At 35.0% G+C, this 20,625-nt stretch overlaps 1 protein-coding gene across 1 annotated transcript; it reads left to right on the forward strand.

The window, feature by feature from the left end:
• The first annotated feature begins 13,089 nt into the window (after window positions 1–13,089).
• Window positions 13,090–13,596, forward strand: LOC138931605 (uncharacterized). Its single transcript, XM_070296674.1, has one exon. The coding sequence runs from the start codon at window positions 13,090–13,092 to the stop codon at window positions 13,594–13,596; it is 507 nt and encodes a 168-aa protein (XP_070152775.1).
• Window positions 13,597–20,625: the final 7,029 nt, after the last annotated feature.

The raw sequence follows: 20,625 nt of genomic DNA on the forward strand, positions 1-20,625 counted from the left end.
TTTATTGACGATATCTTTTTGTTTATATATTTATTTTTTGTAAATGCACTTTTGACATATGTATATCACGGCTACACTAAAGATATTAATTTGATCGTCGATGTATGAAAAACAGGGACACAAAAAGAAATCGAAATCTTAGTTTAAATTAGTTTATTAGAAACTTCAATTCTGCGAATTCGCGGACCGACTGATTATGAGTGCATTCGATATCTCGAATCGCGATAATTTAACCACGCGATAGCCATATTTTATTGCGCGAGGACTGGCGAGCGTTTCGTTCGAGTCGAAGCTTAGTATATGTACTCCCGGCAAAGTCTAATAGCCACACAATAATTTGAGATGAGCAAGTATTATTCAATTCATCGATAGTAAGCATAGGCTGTTCGTGCGTTACGAAATAAACGATTAAATTATATAAACTTATTAATATAGGTACACAGCAGCTTAATTATAATTTTAAATTGCGCAGGCTCACTACATTTGTAAAATAAACTTATTTTGCACGTAATTAAAAAATTTATCAATTCACAAACGTAACATTGGTATATTTGTAAATCACAAGCGATTTCCTGTCGATTACAGTTATGAGTTATCATAAAATCTGTTTATTACTCAAAAGTATCAGCTGACATTATGACTAAATTAAAATTGCTAATTACAAAAAAATTTAATTTGTCACAAACGTTAAAAATAGACTCACAATCAATCACAAACAATTTACAAACGAAATACACTCAAAAAAGTTAAAAATAATCATATTTTATAATTTCTGCCGACTGTCATCATTTTAAATTCTTTTTCAACTGTTCTTGACGTTGAAACTTTGAGCTATTCATTCTTTCGTTAGACTCTATGTAAAGTAGGTGAAATTATCAATTCGATAAATTATTGACAAAATAAATATGTCTAACAATAAGATATTAACATGGATTAAGCCATCCAGAGCTTGTACTGGATGAACATAAAGTATTCTGCAGAGCATGCGGTAAAATTGTAAGTATCGGAAAGAAAACAATGTTTTTATTTAGCTATAGCAAAAAAGGATTCAAAAGTATAAATTTTAATTATTATTAAATTATTAAACATTTTTAATGGTTATAATAATTAATTATAAAATTTTTGTTGTTGTAATTATACATAATTTATTTTATTATATTAATCATTTAAAATTATAAATCAATATTAGCCTTATTTATATAATATTAAATATATTTTGAAATTTTGACTGTATATATAAGACAAAATAACTCTGCAAATAAGAAATATTATTTTTATTTTAAAATTGCTACTTCAGATATCCCGTGACAGAAAATATTTAATAGATCAGCATACTAAAACTCCTTCACATATCGGAAAATGCGAAAAATTTTAAAAATCTACTGCTCTTCACTAAACTTTAGGCCAATGTTTAAAAAATAATTCTAAACAGACCGAACAAGAAGAGTTCAACAAAGATTTGTTAAGCTCTAGTCGCTTCAAATATTCCTTTAAATATGTTAAACAATATAAATTTTCAATTATTTCTTAAAAAATATTGTGAACAACATATCCCTAATAAAAGTACACTACGAAAAAAATGTATAAATTCATGTTATGCTGAAACAATATCTAAAATCAGACAGATTATAGGCAATAATTATGTTTATTTTATAGTGGATGAAACTATCGATAGTTTTGGTCGGTATATTGCGGATTTATTGATAGGTTCTCTTTGCGAAGATAATATAAGTAACATATTTAATATCGTCAAAACCACAGACTTCTATATAATATACTAGACTGCGAGCTTCTTATATACTAGTCGTATATTCGTGTCCCGAAAAAGTATGTATTAAAGTGCTGTATTGCGCATGCGCCAAATAAGCTTACAAAGAATGTTGTTTACATTCACGTATATGGCCGCATATGACAAGAGAGAAATTTAAGAGAAGAGAGAGAAATAGAAGAGTAAGTATGCATATAATACATTAAAATTTATATTAAAATTAAAAAATATCTTCTTTATATAAAAGATTAATCAAAAGATTAGGTATATATTTTTTTAACTTAACTAAAGCAGCATTTTTTGAAGTAAAAGAATTATATAACCTAATGTTAAAAAGCAAACGAATAAAATTGCAGCGCATCAAAATATTGGAGATGAACCTAGGTCAACATGCCGCAAAAATGTATAATAAACGAGTGCCAAAGTGTACAAAGAAAGAATTGTGGAATTTCTTTTTTTAAGTAATTTTATTGAGATATATATGTTGTAATGTTTTATATAGAATTGTGATATATACATAATATATGCGATTAGTTCAATTCATCCACAAACATTTTATAATTTAACTTGACATGCTAGCAGAAAGCCACATTCCATCAACTTATTCGGTGCATTCGCTCTAACCTATGTACAAGTTTTGTACATAAAAGTTGGGTACATCTCACAACAGGAGTTCACAGTCTAGTTTATTATATAGAAGTCTGTGGTCAAAACAGCTGGAAAAACAAACAATTTAACAATAACTCACTTCATTCAAGACGGATTGTCAGAATTTTTTTTACCCGAACATGTGTCTTCTCAAAAAATTCGACTATTATTGTTAGATGCCATACCATATATTAAAGCTGGCCAAAATTTAAAAATATTTTATGAAAATTTAATCCACGTCAGTTGCTTAGCTTACGGTCTTAATCGTGTAGCTGAAGAAATTAGGAATCAATTTCTATTAATTAATGATTTGATTAAAAGCGTAAAAAAAATATTTTTGAAACCTCTACGGGTTCAATTTTGCAAAGAGCAACTCCCCAATACTCCACTTCCTCCTGAACCTATAATAACAAGATAGATTACATGGCTGACGGCGACTCTTTTTTTATGCAGATAATTACAATGCTATAATGAATGTTATTCTTGCTCTTACAAATTCGAGCTTTGCAATTGAAAATTGCATAGAATTATTTAAGAAGTCCGAAATTCAACAACAACTTGGATTTATTAAGAGCAATTACAGTTTCGTGGCAAAAATAATTGAGAAATTGGAAAAAGAAGAGATGAGTTTGTTAGAATTAATTGAATTAATCGAAGAGTTCGAAACTTCATGTAAAAATGTTAAAGGTAAAATTGGTGCGGCAATTTTTAAAAAATTAAATGACGTTCTGGAAAAAATGTAGGTTACAAGCTACTAACTAAAGTTAACAGAATTTTGAAAGGCGAATTAATTGCTAATGATGATAACGACATTAACTTTCTTATTCCTGAATTAATTAGTAAACTTAAAAACGCCCAACATCTGTAGATGTTGAACGTTCTTTTTCCATTTTTAAATCTTTTTTATTTTATTCTCTAATTTATTCTCAGACAGAAGGCATAGATTTCTTTTAAAAAATTTTGAAAAACATTTAATAATATATTATTTTAACTCTCAATAAAAATTTTTTTTACATTTAAAATTTATATTTAATTTTCTTAAATATAAGTTTAGTTTAAATATAAGTTCATATGTACAAATAAAGTTTATATCTTTGAATATCGTGATTATTTATTTTGTATTTGTAAAATATATATTATTTGATTAAAGCTTCTTTTATTTTCTATTTCATTTTGCATTTCTTCCTACAAATTTGAAATATTATAAAAAATAAATATTTATAGATTATAAATATATATCTGCATATTTTTTGCAAATTTTAACAAATTTTTGCATATTTTTACGTATTTGCATATTTTTGTAAAAATCCGTGCATATACAGGGTGTCCGGTAAAGATTGTGCCAACTCTCATGAGAGGGTAGAGCACCAGTAAACTGAAAGAAAAATCCTGTTACATTTTTTTCTATAACGCTTAATAAAGGAGATATTATTGAGTAAAATCTGGTCAATCTCAACGCCAACTTTTAGCCGGACGCACGTCGATAAGCCGCCCGTCTGTTAATGTGCGTCGTAGCGACGGAGCGCTCACGCACACCACCAGGCGCGCGGCTAAAGATCAGAGCTGATTGGCAGACTTTATTCAACAATAACTTCTTTATTAAGTATTATAGAAAAAAATGTTACAGGACTTCTCTGTTCAGTTTACTATGCTCTAGCTACTCACAAGCGTTGTCACAATCTTTGCCGGACCCTGTATATGCGCATATTTCCTAAATTTTCCGTGCATATAATCCGAAATCTAGTTATGAGTTATGAACAAAATGCATTTTACTCCTATAAACATGTATTATACTCGTATATAAAATTTTATATTTTACAAAAAAGTATATATATAAAAATAAAATGCGAAATGTTTCGTAAAATATATTCAAAATTGTAAACAAAATTTTTATTTGTAAGTTTTCATTTTTCATTTAGGAAGGAGTCAGGATGGCAACAGGCAATTAATAGAGATAAAATCAAGTAAATGATTTATTTCGATATTACTATTTTTAAAAAGTTAAAAAATTAATTACATAAATAATCAAATTAATCAAATTAAATTGAAAAAGAATAAGAAATAACAAAAGTAAAAATGGCAATGAAAAATATAATAAAATTATCAACAAAATTATAACAAATATACAGCAAAATGCATGGTTGGGAGATACCCATATGGACCTACTTCAAACGTTACTAAAAAATTGCTCTTTTGTCTATCTTTATGATACATGGAGAATTCAATGTCCCGAAACAATAGAGCTTATTTCAGTTATGCAAAATCATATACAAATCTTGCATAGCAGTATATCGAAATATGATGGTCACTGGGTATGTGCTATTACGATATCAAACAAATATATATTATTTAAATGTTATTATTAATATTAAATTAAAATAAATGTATTTTATTATTACTATTATTATTATTACTATTAAAAATGTAAAAGAAAAACGATAATGTGGGATTGAGAGATGTGAATTTAATAAATCTTAGTTTTGCCCATGATATTTCAAAGTTAATAAATCTTACTATCGTTAGATTTAAAATTTGACTTTCTTTAAAATAAATTTTTTGGACTCGTTGATTTTATATCATTTTATAAATTCATCGCGTAATACAAGAATATTTTTATTTAGCATTTATTAATACAACACAGTAACATTTTATTATTACAATATGAAGTATAAATATTAACAAGTAAAACAAAGAGGAAAAGTAAGAACAAAAGCAAGGTAGCAAGGTGTATCGTCTATTTGACGTCAATAATTTGTCATTTGAGGTTGCGAACGTCATATTACCAAATGAATACATAATAATGATGTCATTTTTTTGACCTATTAATGACGTTAATTATTACTATCTTATGACGTATTTACAACGTCACACTTTTCACTAATTAGTAACGTCAGTTATTTGAACATTTAACGACGTATTAGTAAGGTTCTATCAATGGCCAATTACTGACATTAAGTATAATCTATTCTGTATACTTGCAATATCAACTTTTTGATCAAATTTTAGATTAACTTTATTTACATTCGATGTATCAATAATGTTATAAGTTTTGTTGACCATCAACTTAACATTAATTATTTGTTAGGATTAATTACCCAGGCAAGGTATCGTCATTATAACGTTATTTTAAGGTCATTTCTCGTCATATGACATAATGTTGTTAAAATATGTCAATTTAAAATTAATGTATTTAAAGAAAATTATAAATATTTTATGATACTTATAAAGTTTGCATAACTTCCTGTTCAAAACCCTTGAAAATACAGTATTATATTATATTACAAAACTATAAAATATTGTTTAATATTAATAATTAAATTTGATGTGCATGTTTTCATATATCCAAAATTATTATTTATTTAATATTTTATGAGAAATGTTACGCGCAACATTTCAAAACTTTACAAAAAGATACTTTAGCCGTTAGTTCGTTTGTTTACCGCCATGCGACGCGCGACGCGCGTTATATTCTTCTTCTTCTTTTCTGATATGGCTGGGAGACTTTCCGAAAGGAATTGTCTATACACCATTAACTAGGTATAGGTATTAGATAGGTTAATATATGATAAACTAATATAGGTATTGGATAGGATAATATATGATAAACCAATATAGGCATTATATAGGATAAAACCATTAAAGGCATTATATAGTGCGAAAACCTCTTTTTGGGTCATATGGGAGGATGGGACCCGAGCGGAATCGAACCTGGAATCTTTCGATTACCAGCCTGCGACTCTACGCCCGGCGCCACGCATCGCCCTGTTATCTCTTATCTGAGTTTCAGGCATGAAAATTATATAAAGCTTCGAGCAACTGGTAGAAGATTAAAATGTATTTACTTCTATCAGTTTGATTTCTGATGCAATCCTAGTATAGGGAATTCAGATATTAGACTGATAGTTTTAAAAGTCGGTCAGATAAATGTTCAAAAAAGTTAAAATCATCCGTTTATTGTCATTTTATTATCATACATATGACGTCAATGGTCTGTGATTAAAACCGTTATATTAACGTCACTTTTATGTCATTTCAAAGGTGAATTTGACGTAACCAGTAACTAAAAAATGACGTTATAATGACGACACTTTGCTACCTGGGAAATGACGTATATTTGACGTCGATTTATAATGTCGTTAAGGCTCCTGAGTAGTCACCGCGGCCATATTGGAATGATGACGTCAGAAGCGAGAAATGACACGCTAAGAATTCTTGCGTGCTATTTTTAAATAAAAAGATATTTTAAAGAAACAAGACTACAGATCGCTTTAGTATACTCGTAAAATTCCTAAACTTTTTCTTTGACAATTAATAAATAACTGTAAAATGAGTGTCAAAGTAAGCCTAGTCAAACGGGAAAACATATAATCTGATAGCTGTCGAAAGAAGTGGAAAATGTTCTTTTCACATAATACTTAACTTGTTAAGCTTAGTTTTCGGACAATTTTATAAGTTTCACAAATACGTTACACGTCACAGCATTAGCATAAAGTGAATAATTACGAAATGGCACGCAAGAATAACTTGGGCTGTCAAAACGTCATTTTTCACGCCTCATAGTTCATCGATTTGCAACGTGAGGCGCTGTATAAAAATTCTGACATATGGGTAACATGCTGGTAACTTGTAGCTAACACGTAACATATATATAGTATATATCTTTTATATAGTGTAGTACTCTATTAGAAAAATACTTGAGCAAAGGAAGGGCGCAATGCTCAGCCATTTCCCCCAAAAATTTGATTTAAATAATATGGCTTTTCTTATATACAGCTCCGTTAGATCGATTAGCGAGAAGGCGGCATAAACTCGGGCATTAAAGCGAGTGACTATCATGCATCAGACCCGGGTTCAATTCTTGTCCCTGGCACTTTTTTTCTCATTATTTTTTATACAATCTAGCAACGAATATTTATTCATGTAAAATAAAGTTAATTTAACTAAATTTTTTTAATTTGCACTTTCGGAATGCAATTTTCTTTTAATTTAAGTAAAGTATCTAGGCCGGTTCTAACTCAGGTCCTCTGAGGGGGGGGGGAAACCGCCGCGGTCCCTCGCGGCAAAACGGTAGGCGCGAGGGCCGCGGAGAGGGGGGAGGGGGACCGAGGCAAAACGGTAGGCGCGGCGGCCGCGGCGAGGGGGAGGGGGACCCCGGCGAAACCGGTAGGCGAGGGGTCCGCGGAGAGGGGGGAGGGAGACCGCGGCGAAACCGAATAGGTACGAGAGAGATAGCGCGAGGCGTCTGCGAATAGGTATGAGAGGGATAGCGTGAGGCGTCTGCAATGTGTGGGAGAGGGATAGCGCGAGACATGTATGTGGATAATACAGTGTCCGCAAGGCGGTGTGAGAAAGATAGCGCGCGGCATGCACGCGTGTAGGAGAGGGATAGCGCATGAGTAGGAAAAGGATGACGTTCGCGAGAAAAAGAGATAAAGAGAGAGATAGCGCGAGGCATGCATGCATGCGTAGGAAAAGGAAGGAAGGAAGCACATAAATAAATGACACTTTAATTATAATAATAATAAGTTTATTCAAGTGTGTATATAATACAAATGTGTGTGTGTGTGTGTGTGTGTGTATTAAAAGTAATAATAAAAAATAATAAAAATATGAAATATATATATATGTGTATATATATATATATATATATATATATATATATATATATATATCCCGTTCAACACAAGCATTTTATTTGTCACACGTTATTATTTTTGCCGCCGCCGTACATGCAATCTTACGGTAATTTCCTCTCCTCGAAAATCGAGCAAATGTCCTTCTTGATCAACAATACGTCTCGTTAAATCAGTAATGCTCCGCGCAACGATCGGTAGAAAAAAATCATGTATCGGTGAAAATTCATGTATCGTGTGTACGCGTTTGTCATTGCTGTACGCGCCAGTGGTTACGCTGCATTCTATACGAATAATATTTACGCTAATAATATTTATCGGTACATCCGATTCGTGCCATTTTCGAGGCTGTAATATACGATTCGACGAGAATCCAACGTTGTCTGGTTTACTAAAATTTATTTTATAGACACATTTGATTTCACTCTTTAGCGTATTATGATTAGCGCGAAGCGTTATTGGATGTTCGCCATGTTCTTCGATATCATCTTTGTCATCAACAATATAGCTGGAATCAACTACGCGTCGATGTCGTAAAATCGCACTTCTTAGATATTCGTTTATAGCGTGTAATTCGTACGATCCCTCGGGAATCGTAATTTTCTTATCGTCGTTATCAAAATAAAATTTATTATTCCAAGAATTCACGTTCGATATCGTATAATAAGTTTCAAAGTCCGTTAACCCAAGCTCGTAATCGTCATCGTTTAAATCTATAGCCGGAAAGTAGTTTACAGCAAGAACGCTACTCTTGCCAATCAACATAAGTGTGAGTGACATGCTGGAAAACTGTCGAACGAATACTGAGTGGCGACGGTGAATTGTCAAGCTTTAAATTCATATCGCCAACTGTTTGAAGAAATCATAGACACAATTGTCCACAAATACTTTGATTATAATTTTGATAGGCCGTGTGATTGTATTCTATATTTGCAACATTCTGTCCAAAATATCGCACTAATTCCTTAGGCGGTCGAAGATTTCCAAAACTATCGAAATATACTACTCGATCTCCCCTCTTTGCATACACTACCCAATGAGTACCAGAACCATCGACGTCATCCAAATTGACGATAGCGCTCTCTTTTCATCGTACGCCGTTTATCGGTAAATTATTGCGCATGAAAACACCTCTAAAAAATGGTATACGCATATGTCTTGCAAGTTGTTCCAATTGTACATTGGTTGTTACACCGGCAGGCATTTTTATCATTATTTTGACGTTTTTTTTTCTTAGCCGCTGTTGAGAACTCTCGTCCACGCTTGTATGGAGCGAGATAGAGTCCGCGACCTTCCATGGCGCGATTATGACGTTGCATTTCTTTGAGCTGACGTTGCGCCATCTTGCTATCGTTCACCGCCTTTGCGATTCCCGTTGCTCCGCCAGCCAACAAACTCCCAATAATGGTAAAATTGGTAAGATACCACCGCGTTTCGCTATAGAAAGTATTCGTTTTTTCACAGCCTTTTTTACATCGATGATTTTTTTGTTTTCATCCCCATATCGAATTTTGTCTTTGCTTTTATAGCCGCCCAAACAGCTCTAGCGGCCGTTCTTTCGCTAAGAGTCGAATCTCTTGCGGTAATACGTGTTCGCGCTTTCGTGGCGAGTATATTATCCGCAACGTGTCGTTGACCGAGATTGTTGCTTTGGGAATAAGCAATGTCGTGTTTGCGACACGCGGTATCCAATGGATTGATACCTCGACCGCCTCTAGTCAACTGTGTTTCTAAATGAGTTCCCGATCCGCAAAACTGATAGCCTGGAATATGTAATTCAATAGGAAGTGCGTTTATCGCACGATTTAACAAACCGCTACCTCTTATAATTTTTGTTGGCATTTGCCACAATCTTTTATTAACGGCGTTGGACCGTCGATATGTGTTTGCTGCCACGGTAAATTATAATGTCGCAAGCATCGACGATACTGTCGAACCTCTGAGTCAGCTTTTATATGTTCGGGAAGCTTGTCCCATAATTGTTCCACGTAGCTACCAAAGTCTCGCAGTAAAACAATCTTGGGGATAATCTGTAACTGCTCGGTGGTAAGCTCAACCAATAGAAGAAGAAACATTTTTGAAACTGAGCGGTTTCGATCCGGTGCACCTCTATAAAGAGAGCCCCAATGACTCCTTTTCCAAAAATCTGATTCGAGATTCGCGAGAGCAAACATGCGGTTCGTGCGACAAGCGACGATAATCAAAGTGACAAATTTTGACGATAAAACACGTGTAACGTCCGAGAAAGAAATACGCACGGTTTCGATCCGGTGCACCTCTATAAAGAGAGCCCCAATGACTCCTTTTCCAAAAATCTGATTCGAGATTCGCGATAGCAAACATGCGGTTCGTGCGACAAGCGACGATAATCAAAGTGACAAATTTTGACGATAAAACACGTGTAACGTCCGAGAAAGAAATACGCAAGCATGGAAACATGCTGCCGATTACTATACGCGGTATCATTTGCTGTCCATCGAATTGCGGTAAGATTAACGTGTTGATAAGTTTGATAGAAAGTCCGCACGGTGTACGTTTCGAGAATGTGTACGTATACTCGAAATCGCTTCAACAACCGAAATATCGATACTTGGAAAATTTGCTCTTACCGATCGACGAAATTGGTTATTTTACATTCTCTAATAATAGTGACGTTATTCCACCGAGCGAGGCGCTTTCGAATTCCATATTTATCTTTGACGACGTGGCGTGCAATAAGAAAGATACGATAAAAGAGTACTTTGCAATGGGTCGAAACTCGAGCGTTGACTGTTTCTATCTTTGTCAAACGTATGCCAAGCATCTCATACGGGACAATGCAAATTTACTGATTTTATTTAAACAAGATGGTACAAACTTAAAACATGTATACAACCATCATGTAAATACTGACATGTCTTACGACGATTTTCGCGCATTCTGTCAGAAATGTTGGCAACACACGTATGTGATTGTGTAGTGATTGATAAAGACAGTTTACAGAATAATGGACGATATCGAAAAGGATTTAACGATCGATGTGATCGAGCAATCTCTATAATTTTTCGTCCGAGCACAACATGACGACGACGATTGACAACGACGATCGTGAGAAGATTGCGAGATTGTAAAAACGAGCGAATCAATCCGCAAAAAATATCGTTCTTTAAAAACTGATCAAATGGAGAAAGACGTCGCATTGGAGAAGCACCTTAAACCAATTGTCGAACCTTTTAAACAACTCGTCGAAAATACAATCAACGTGGAATCTAACGAAGCAAAAATCGAACCATCGAGTATGCTTGAAGACAAGTATTTGAAAAAAGTGTCAAAGTATGGAACAAAGCGAACAAGGTCAAATATATCATTAAACGATTCGCTAATAATTTCTATTTAAAATAAACCAAAGCGTAAGCGAATGAAACAATTATTGAATGTGGTTACTTCTACTCCGATAAAAGATGTACAACCAAGTCAAATATTGCACGAAAGACCGTCTCCGTCTTTGGAAGAAATTTTCGAAACCACGCCTGAAACGCTTGTGACGTCGGTTCAACATCTGTTACAAACGTCAGAGGGTCAAAGTACATTGCGTGCACACTTGGGCCCACTAGGGCAAAAATATGTGGAAGCTATTTTGGGTCAAGATAAAAATAACAATATGGATTATGTTCACGGTGTTAAATTTCGTAACGAAAGAATGATAATAGGTGATAAAATTTTTGATGTGGATGAAGATGACAATATAATTATCGGTGGAATAAGATACGTGGGATCACTAGATCTCTACGAGTTGATTTTCAAGAGAGTTTCCGACGGTGACGTATACACCGACGATGATGAAATTAAATACAAAAATATATTACTGGCGACAAATGCGCACAGACGTGGCAATGATATGCGTAATCCAGTATTAAGTAACAAGGGATACAGGCATAAAAATATAATAGCGCTATTAATCTCTAATAAAAAAGCTAGAAGAGGTATAAACATACCGCGCGCTATGACGTTAAACGATAATACAGATCGATTACGTTCATTGGAATGATCCCAACGAGTTGGTAGATTGCTTGCGATTGCTGGAAGCTTCAGGTCAAGCCGGCAACAATGTCCACGACAATGAAATAGTATCAATTATCGAGGAACTTTGCGAAGCTGGTCTTACTATAAATTAAACTATGCATCAGCGGAACGAGTAAGTCTGTCATTATTGTTTGTATCGAAATGTCGATTAATAAATTTGGATTATCGTTGGGAACACCGAACAACTCATACTATCAATGGAATGGATTACTAAGAAATTACGTGCGCGATAACGCTTTGTGTCAGACAGCCTCCGGCTATGACACAAGGAAGATGATACCGATGCCGCAAACAAACAGTACGTGGAAATACGTGTCATGTTTTTAGAAGATAGATTGGAAGAACTTGAGAAAAAAATAATCACGCTCGAGACAAATATGCAGACGCGACAAATAATGATGGACGAGATGCTGAAAATGCTTCGATATGCAACTCACACGCAGACTACATCTAATTTAGCGCAGAAGAAAAAAGATATATAAAGAATATACGTGGAGGAATTATCTCATTATTGCGAATTATGCCTCGATCAAATATGCCGCGAAAGACATCTGAAAAACAGCTGCTCATGGAAGATTTGGAAGAATTGCATGCTCCAGCGAGAAAAAATTTCCCACGTAGACGTGTCATAGTACGCGGATTCGATGATCTGTGGCAGGCGGACGTGGTCCAGATGCGCCCATATGCACGATTCAACAAAGGCTACAACTACATACTCACAGTTATCGATGTGTTGAGCAAGTATGCATGGGCTGTACCGCTCAAGAGTAAGAGTGGAAACAAGACGGTTGATGCTATCGCAAAGATAATTCGAGACGATGGAAGTGCCCGAAAAATTTTCAAACTAACAGAGGAAAAGAATTTTACAATGCAAACGTACAGAAACTCGTGAAGAAACACAGCATTAATCATTACTCGACATACTCTATCATGAAAGCCTCGGTCGTGGAACGATTCAACCGAACGTTAAAGAGCAATATGTGGAAAATGTTTACGTTTAATGGAAATTACAAGTGGATCGACGCGTTGTCCCAGCTCGTTAGAGAGTACAATGCGCGAGAACATTGCACTATCGGTATGAGACCTATCGATGTTACCCCCGCGATCGCTGATAAACTTTTAAATACGGTATACAACGTAAGCAACATAAAGATTGCGGCATCGGCAAGATTCAAAGTAGGCGATCCGATACGCGTGAGTAAATTCAAGACCATCTTTGACAAAGGTTACACGCCAAATTGGTCGACCGAAGTGTTTAAGATCGTTAAAGTGCAGAAAACTAATCCTGCGACCTATGTACTCGAAGATTCGCGCGGAAATCCCGTCGTCGGCGAATTTTACAAATACGAGTTACAACGTGTTGCTAATCCCGACGTACATCTCGTGGAAAAGGTGATACGCAAAAAGGGTGACAAGGTTTATGTAAAATGGCTGAGACTTGATGCTACACACAACTCTTGGATACATAAAAATAATATATTATAAATATGTTAACAATAATACATAATATTAAAGATATTTTACAAATATAATCAAAATTGTACACCTTATAAAATATACATATTATTTACAATAAATATACATATAATTTTAATTTACAATAAATATACATAATTTTTATTTACAATAAATATACGTGATTTTTATTTACAACGGTATTTTGTAATCTCCCTACGGTAGCGTGTTGGTGGTTTCGGGTACGATATACCGCTTATCATCGTATGGACTTAGAGCGATTTTTGTCTCGCGAATAGTATATACTTCGTGTAATTTAGATCTTATACAAGACTGCTGACGCGGCATTTCAATCTCTTCGTTCAAACACCGCGTGTAATCGTCGAACGATATCGTTCTCGCGACGACGTTACTCTTGACGCCTTTTACTTTTTTCATGTCTTTCTTACCATCTACTCACAACGCGTACATTTTTGCCCTAAGCCCGACGAATTCGGTCATAATGGCGCCATTATTTTCATCCTTCATTAAACCCGGTATCTTTTTATTCGCGAGCGGTATACCGTACACATTGTCCACCGCATAATCGCTGGTATCGAATCTGTCGACGTTGCGCTTTATATTCTCATATACATCTTCACACCCCATACAGCACCGAAAGATTGCAGAAACGTTGCATAGACCTTGCATTGAAACATTGTAATATTACATGGAAATTGCGAAATGTTTCTGCAATGTTACTGCAAGTCTGCGGCAACGTTGAAATGTCCGCCCTTAGAAATATTACAAATGTAATATTCAGGGTTGGGAAGTAACGCGTTACTTGTAACGCCGTTACCGTTACAGTTACTTTTTTTCGGTAACTGTAACGGTAATGGCGTTACAAATTTTATTTGTAACGGAAAAAGTAACTTCGTTACATTTTTCGGTAACGAGTAACGAATTTAACAGTTACTTTTATCATTACTTTTTTCAAATTTTTTGATTTATTTAAAATATTATTCTTGCTATTGTGCGTGATAAAATTTTTATCTTAACCGTAAAGCCGTAAGCAAATCGACCAATTAGCATTCTTATTATGTTGTAAAAATGCTTGAATGTGATTGATCAACTTATGGCTCTTGCAGACCAGTGCGATGACGCGACGCGCGATATCCAATGAGAGCTTTATCTTTTCGGAAAAGCAGAGCTCTCATTTACTACCAGTTCTAAGTATCTTGCAACGAAAATTAGAAAATCTCAATAAATCTGACCTTATAGATTGCCATTCATTAGTTGAAGCTATTCAGCAAGGTTTAAATAAAAGGTAACTTATTAATTTGATTAATACATATGTTATTTAATTTTACATAAGGATTTAATTGAAAAATATTATTTTATTTTAAACTATTGATTCAAAAGTATTAATTTCAATAAAACAAACAATGTCGCTTAATTTACTATATTTGATTTTAAATTTCTTACAATATTTGAAACAAAAGAATTAATAATAGCAGCATGTTTACATCTAAAATTTAAGTTAAACTGGTTAACCGGAGAAAAAAGAAAACGTGCTGAAAATTACTTGGAGGATTTATTGGGAATTCGATCAACTGAAAATTCTTCAAAAGCTGGAAAATCTGACGATCACGATGATTTTTTCATTTTTGAGCAAAAAACGGTGCAAAATGAATCTGAACAAGAAGAATTGCAACGGTTTTTAAAATCAAATAATTGTAATATAGAAATGTTAAACGACTATCCAAAACTTAAAAAACTTTTTATTAAATATAATACAGCTCTACCAAGCAGTGCATCTGTAGAAAGAATGTTTAGCATCGGTGGCTCTGTATTAACACCACAAAGAGGGCATTTAAATGATGATACTATGGAGCAACAAATTTTATTAAAAATTAATAAAGAATTTCGATAAAATTTAATCATTTATTTTGTAATAAACCTTGAATGAAATCTTGCTTACAATTTTTTAAAAGTTTTTCTTATGCAAAATAATTTATTAGTTTGTATTGTAAAAAAGTAACGGAAATTGTAACGACTCGTTACTTTTTAGTAACTGTAACGGTAACGAGTTACTTTTTAAAATTAGTAACAAGTAACGGTAACGAGTTACTTTTTAGAAAAATTAACGGTAACGGTAATGAGTTACTTTTATAAAGTAACTTTTCCAACCCTGGTAATATTACAATAATGTTACAATGCAATGTATTTGTAATATTGAAATGCGTTGCTACAAATATGCAGAACGCTCTAAATTTGATAGATAAACTTTGAAAATATATAAAGACATCCAAGAGAAATAAGAAAAAAAGATTGTGAATTTACGCAATTACGAGTTTTTTCTCTCTTGGATGTCTTTATATATTCTCGAAGTTTATTTATTAAAATCTGAAATATCGTGCATATTAAAAAATTATTATTAAATTGTTGGTTTTATATAGGAATGGAAACTATTTAACAATTTCCTGTTATCTAGTTAACATCGCTATTTTATAAATAATTTACAAGTTTAAGAAAACGGCAGGTCGGTGTGCGCATCGTGAACACGTTGCGGATACTCGAGATCGACTTCAAGGATATAGCCTGTAGGCGAATCGAGCGCGATCGATGATGTATCAAAATCGGATATGTCGTCGACCCATCGAAAATCTGCATAGGGCAAAGGTTGACACATTGCCCATCCGTACAAATTATTTACATCAAAGTACATGAGATACGATGAAGGTTTCGATGGATCGTACGACTGCATATACTTGTTATTAGCATGTGCGTATCTGTTGGAATATTGACTCAAACCACCGCGTATTCCACGTTCGATAAATAAAACCATGTCGATATCTGTAAGCAATTCGAAGGTAATATTGGTATGCTTCAACATGGCGTCCCACGTGTATCCAGGAACAGTATAATAATACGCGGGATCGAGCTCATAACTTTTAATACAACTTCCGCGGTAATTTTCAAAAATGTCTGCTAATAACAAGACATCAATTTTGAGAGACACAAGTCGCTATATTTGCCCAGCGTTCGAATGGAAAATCACTTCCAGACGTTCTCGGCGTGCGCGTAATCGCTCTCGGATATTGTGTCACCGGTCAAGGAACTGTAAAATGATTCGCGCGATGGTAAACACGTATCTTGCAACCTGTCGACGCAGTCAATGTATTCGTATGGAAAGATGCCCTTCAGTGTCAATAAATTAAAATCATTGTTCGGTAAATTATGAAATTCAGATTTTAAAATTTTGAGTTTGTCTTTATTCAAGAATGATGCCAATTTATTGAGACTGGCTGTGAGAAATTTATACGAATCGATAAAATTAAATATGATTTTCCGATTTCTCTTTTGCAAGTTTAACATTTTTGGTAAATGATATATATTTTTCCTTTGTTATCGGAAGTATTCTCCCTTTGAACGCTGTAGCTATTTCCTTGATAATGAAATGCGCGTCGTAACCGGATAAATTATGAAAAACTATTGGAATGCAAAAAGAATTTTTATAATTTAAATCACAATTTGAATGCGCGGGATCTCTGTATCGCCCAGTCAGATGGCAATGATCGCGTACGCGTGTATCGTCTTGTACGAATGGTTTTTCGCAAATGTGGCATTGTATCGCGATGTGAAATTTTTCCCATTCATCAGATATTAAATTTACCGTGAGGACATTAGCTGATAAAATTGTTCTTACACGTAGCGCTAAATTTTTTAGTTCTTCGACGACATGACATGTAATCGGTACTGCGACGAGAATGATACGCGGATAACAATTCGTCGTACGAGCAATGTACATAATAAGCAATACTAAATACTTTGTGATGTTGGTAATTTCTCTCTTCCTCCGTTTTTTCTAAAACGCACTCCAAGTCGGCGTACACGACGAAAGGAAGCCGCTCTTTCCGATTATAGTTGTTGAACGTGAGCCACTTGTCCTTATCGCTCGATAATCGGATAGCGCACTCGTTCATCTCTCGACAGTCCACCGTATGTGATTATAACTTGTCGTCCGAGCCAAAGTAGTGCAAACATCTGTAAAAGAAATAATTTTTTATTTTTGTTTAATTATTTCTACAATATATTTTATTAAATATATACGTACCGATCGCAAATACATTTCTTGTGATTGTTTTTGTTCAATTGCGACTTCACGAGGCGGGATAGATTCTTGATCCACGCGACATGTCCAACGTTGTTGTCTTCAATGTACAGCAGTGTTCAAAATTGAAACATTTAATGCCTAAATTTCAATCGGCGAACGTCGCCGTTAAATTAACACGATTGCCTCGAGAAATAAAAACACGAGCGAGAGTAAGCATCGTCGCGATCAGCCGATCGGCGCGTGATCGCTTGATCATAACAAAGAAAAAGGTGCGTGATCGCATTCCTTTTAGAATGAAAAACTGTGACAAACAGCTAGTTCTCGAAGGTTCGAAATCGGAAAAACTTGTTATTCACATCGGCAGAGCGCGAGTTTCAGCGGTCGGTCGATTTAGTCTTACGCTGACACCGATACGAGCTGGTCGATAGCAATCGATCATAGTTTCGAATATCATCATTTTTCGTATGATATTCTTTCGCACATTCGAGCTCGTGTCGCTTACTCAGTGGGAGTACTCGTCTCAAAATCGGTCCGAAGAGTTTGCCGCTTACGACGATTCAAGGTGGTCGATAGCAATCGATCATAATTTCTCGTTTCATACTCTCTCGTATGATATTCTCTCGTGTCATATTCTCGCTCGTGTCGTTTCGCGCTACTTATTGTGAACTTCGCGCTGTTTTGTTTAATCTCGCTCGTGTCATATGCGATTTAGTCATTCTCGCTGGAAATTCTCAACCGACATTCTAGCAGACTATCGAGAATTGAACTCAGTGCGAAAGACGCCTCAGTGTCTGTATTCCTACCTGTTATGTACTTATCGAGTTTGTGAGTGTTAAGCATGTGGAGTCCGAGAGTCGACGCGCGTTCACCGTTCCGCGAATGTCCACTGCCTCGCGCCAAGCAACATCCGGCGGCCGCTTGCAAGATATCCGTTCTCGCGAGAGCTTCTAGCAAGAAGCTCTACAAGATTTCCGATACGCGTTGAAGGCAGTCATTAACAGGACATTTTGAAGATATCCGTCGGAGTTGCGGAATACGTGCCGTCGCTCGCTCCGATTATTCTAAATAAACGAACAATCAAAACAATCCGCATTCAAATCGTTTCTCATTCTCCTTATCCTCCAGCGGATCTACGGATTCGCGTAACACACTGCTTCTCGCTCATCTCTGAGCGTTTCTAAAGATTCGGGCGATTTCGTCGAGGTCGACTCCCGAACAAGCAGGTTGACGTGTTTATCTTTTTTTAGCTCACTCAGACGTATCGAGACAATGTTCTTTTCCTCGATACTATATACATTGATTGAAATATCGTTGGCAAGTTCGAATTTTTTAATTTGATTCACAGTCACTGGAAACTCAATATCCTGGAGATTCAGCATTGTCGTATAATGTGATGAAGATTCCCGTTCCGCGTTTCTTTTAACTGGATGTAGAGCGGCGACCACAGACCACGCGAAACACGCATTGTCATTAGATTGCACGTTGATCACCGCTCTCTTCATCATTATCGCCCGCGGTAATTTTATGTGACATTCCGCGCGCAAAGGATTATATTTATTTATATTTATAATTAAATCGAGTATCCGCGACAATGCCCACCCGCTGTCGCGTTCCTGAAATTCTTCGAACGATGCTAGAGTGGGCTCGACAATGCGCCGCTCGTACCACTCTGCATCCTGCACCCGCATGTACAAAACGCCTGCATAACGAGTTCTTCAATCCCTCGAGTCGTGCGATTCGGGCAATCATCGATTGTCGAATCCTGATCGATAATCGTGGACGTTTGATTCGGCTTTGCTCTTCCACCGATTCGATATATTCGTCGCATCGTTGCTCCCACGCAACGTACTCCTCTATCGAATTCACCCTTGCAGATTGCTCGCGCAGATTTCGTTCGGCATTGTTTTCCGCCATATTTCTAAATTTATACCAAAAATTTTTGATAAGATGCGTTTATTAATAGCTCTTGTCTCGGAACTCTTGGCGAAAATACTGACAGGGTGTGCCTCTTTACCATGATTTTATATTCTATCTTGATGTCTCATGTGTATCAACTAAATCTTTATTTCGCGATTTGTCACGTACATTTTGACTAATGTCGATTATTGCATTTTTTTTGTCGTCTAGAGATGATGTCAAATCCCAGGTGCATCGCAAAAGTTTCAAATTACATGCTGCTGTCCAAGTATGTTAGTGCAATTCAATCATGAGGATTATCCTTATATTTCACGATTTTGTCATGTTTTGACACGCACGTTTGGATATTTAAGGATGATGTCATTGCGAAGCAGCCGCACATTAGCGCTTGAAAATTTTATATTACGTTGCATTTTTTGTGCATTCGGCTAAATCTCACACCTGGTGATGATGATGTCATCTCAGCTCAGATGCATCGAAAAAGTTTTAAATTACTTATATATTAGCACAAATTAACCTTGATAATTATTCTTATATTTCACGATTTTGTCATGTTTTGACACGCGCGTTTGAATTCTGATATCTAGGATAATATCATTGCGAAGCAGCCGCACATTGGCGCTTGAAAATTTTATATTATATTGCATTTTTGTGCATTTGGCTAAATCTCACACCTGGTGATGATGTCATCGCGAAGCAGCCGTATATCGGCGCTTGAATAGAAAAATTGAAAAATATATTGTGTCATCAATAATCCCCACTACATTGCAATTTTGCAACGCTAATACATATTTTAAATATGTTCAATACGTTCAGTATTGCATCGAGCACTTGTGTGAAAGGTTCATATAAAAATGTATCCCACTGAAGGAAGCCGCATGAATTATTCCGTTCCAATTCAAGATGCTGATGAAACTTCACCGTGTAAGAAGAAGAAATGTAACAAGTAAGTTTTAATTAACTTAATGAATTTTATACTTTATAAATATTTTTATACTTTTTAAATATTTTTATAAATAATATATTTTTATTCCCTAGCATTTCAT

This window comes from Polyergus mexicanus, unplaced genomic scaffold (genome assembly GCF_030449975.1).
Source record: "Polyergus mexicanus isolate NDT 795.1 unplaced genomic scaffold, iyPolMexi1.0 SCAF_1, whole genome shotgun sequence".
NCBI classification, from domain to species: Eukaryota; Metazoa; Arthropoda; class Insecta; order Hymenoptera; family Formicidae; genus Polyergus; species Polyergus mexicanus.

Bases quoted from the DNA above. Each gene is read 5' to 3' on its own strand.
- LOC138931605 (XM_070296674.1), top strand. From the start codon at position 13,090: ATGTGGAAAATGTTTACGTTTAATGGAAATTACAAGTGGATCGACGCG.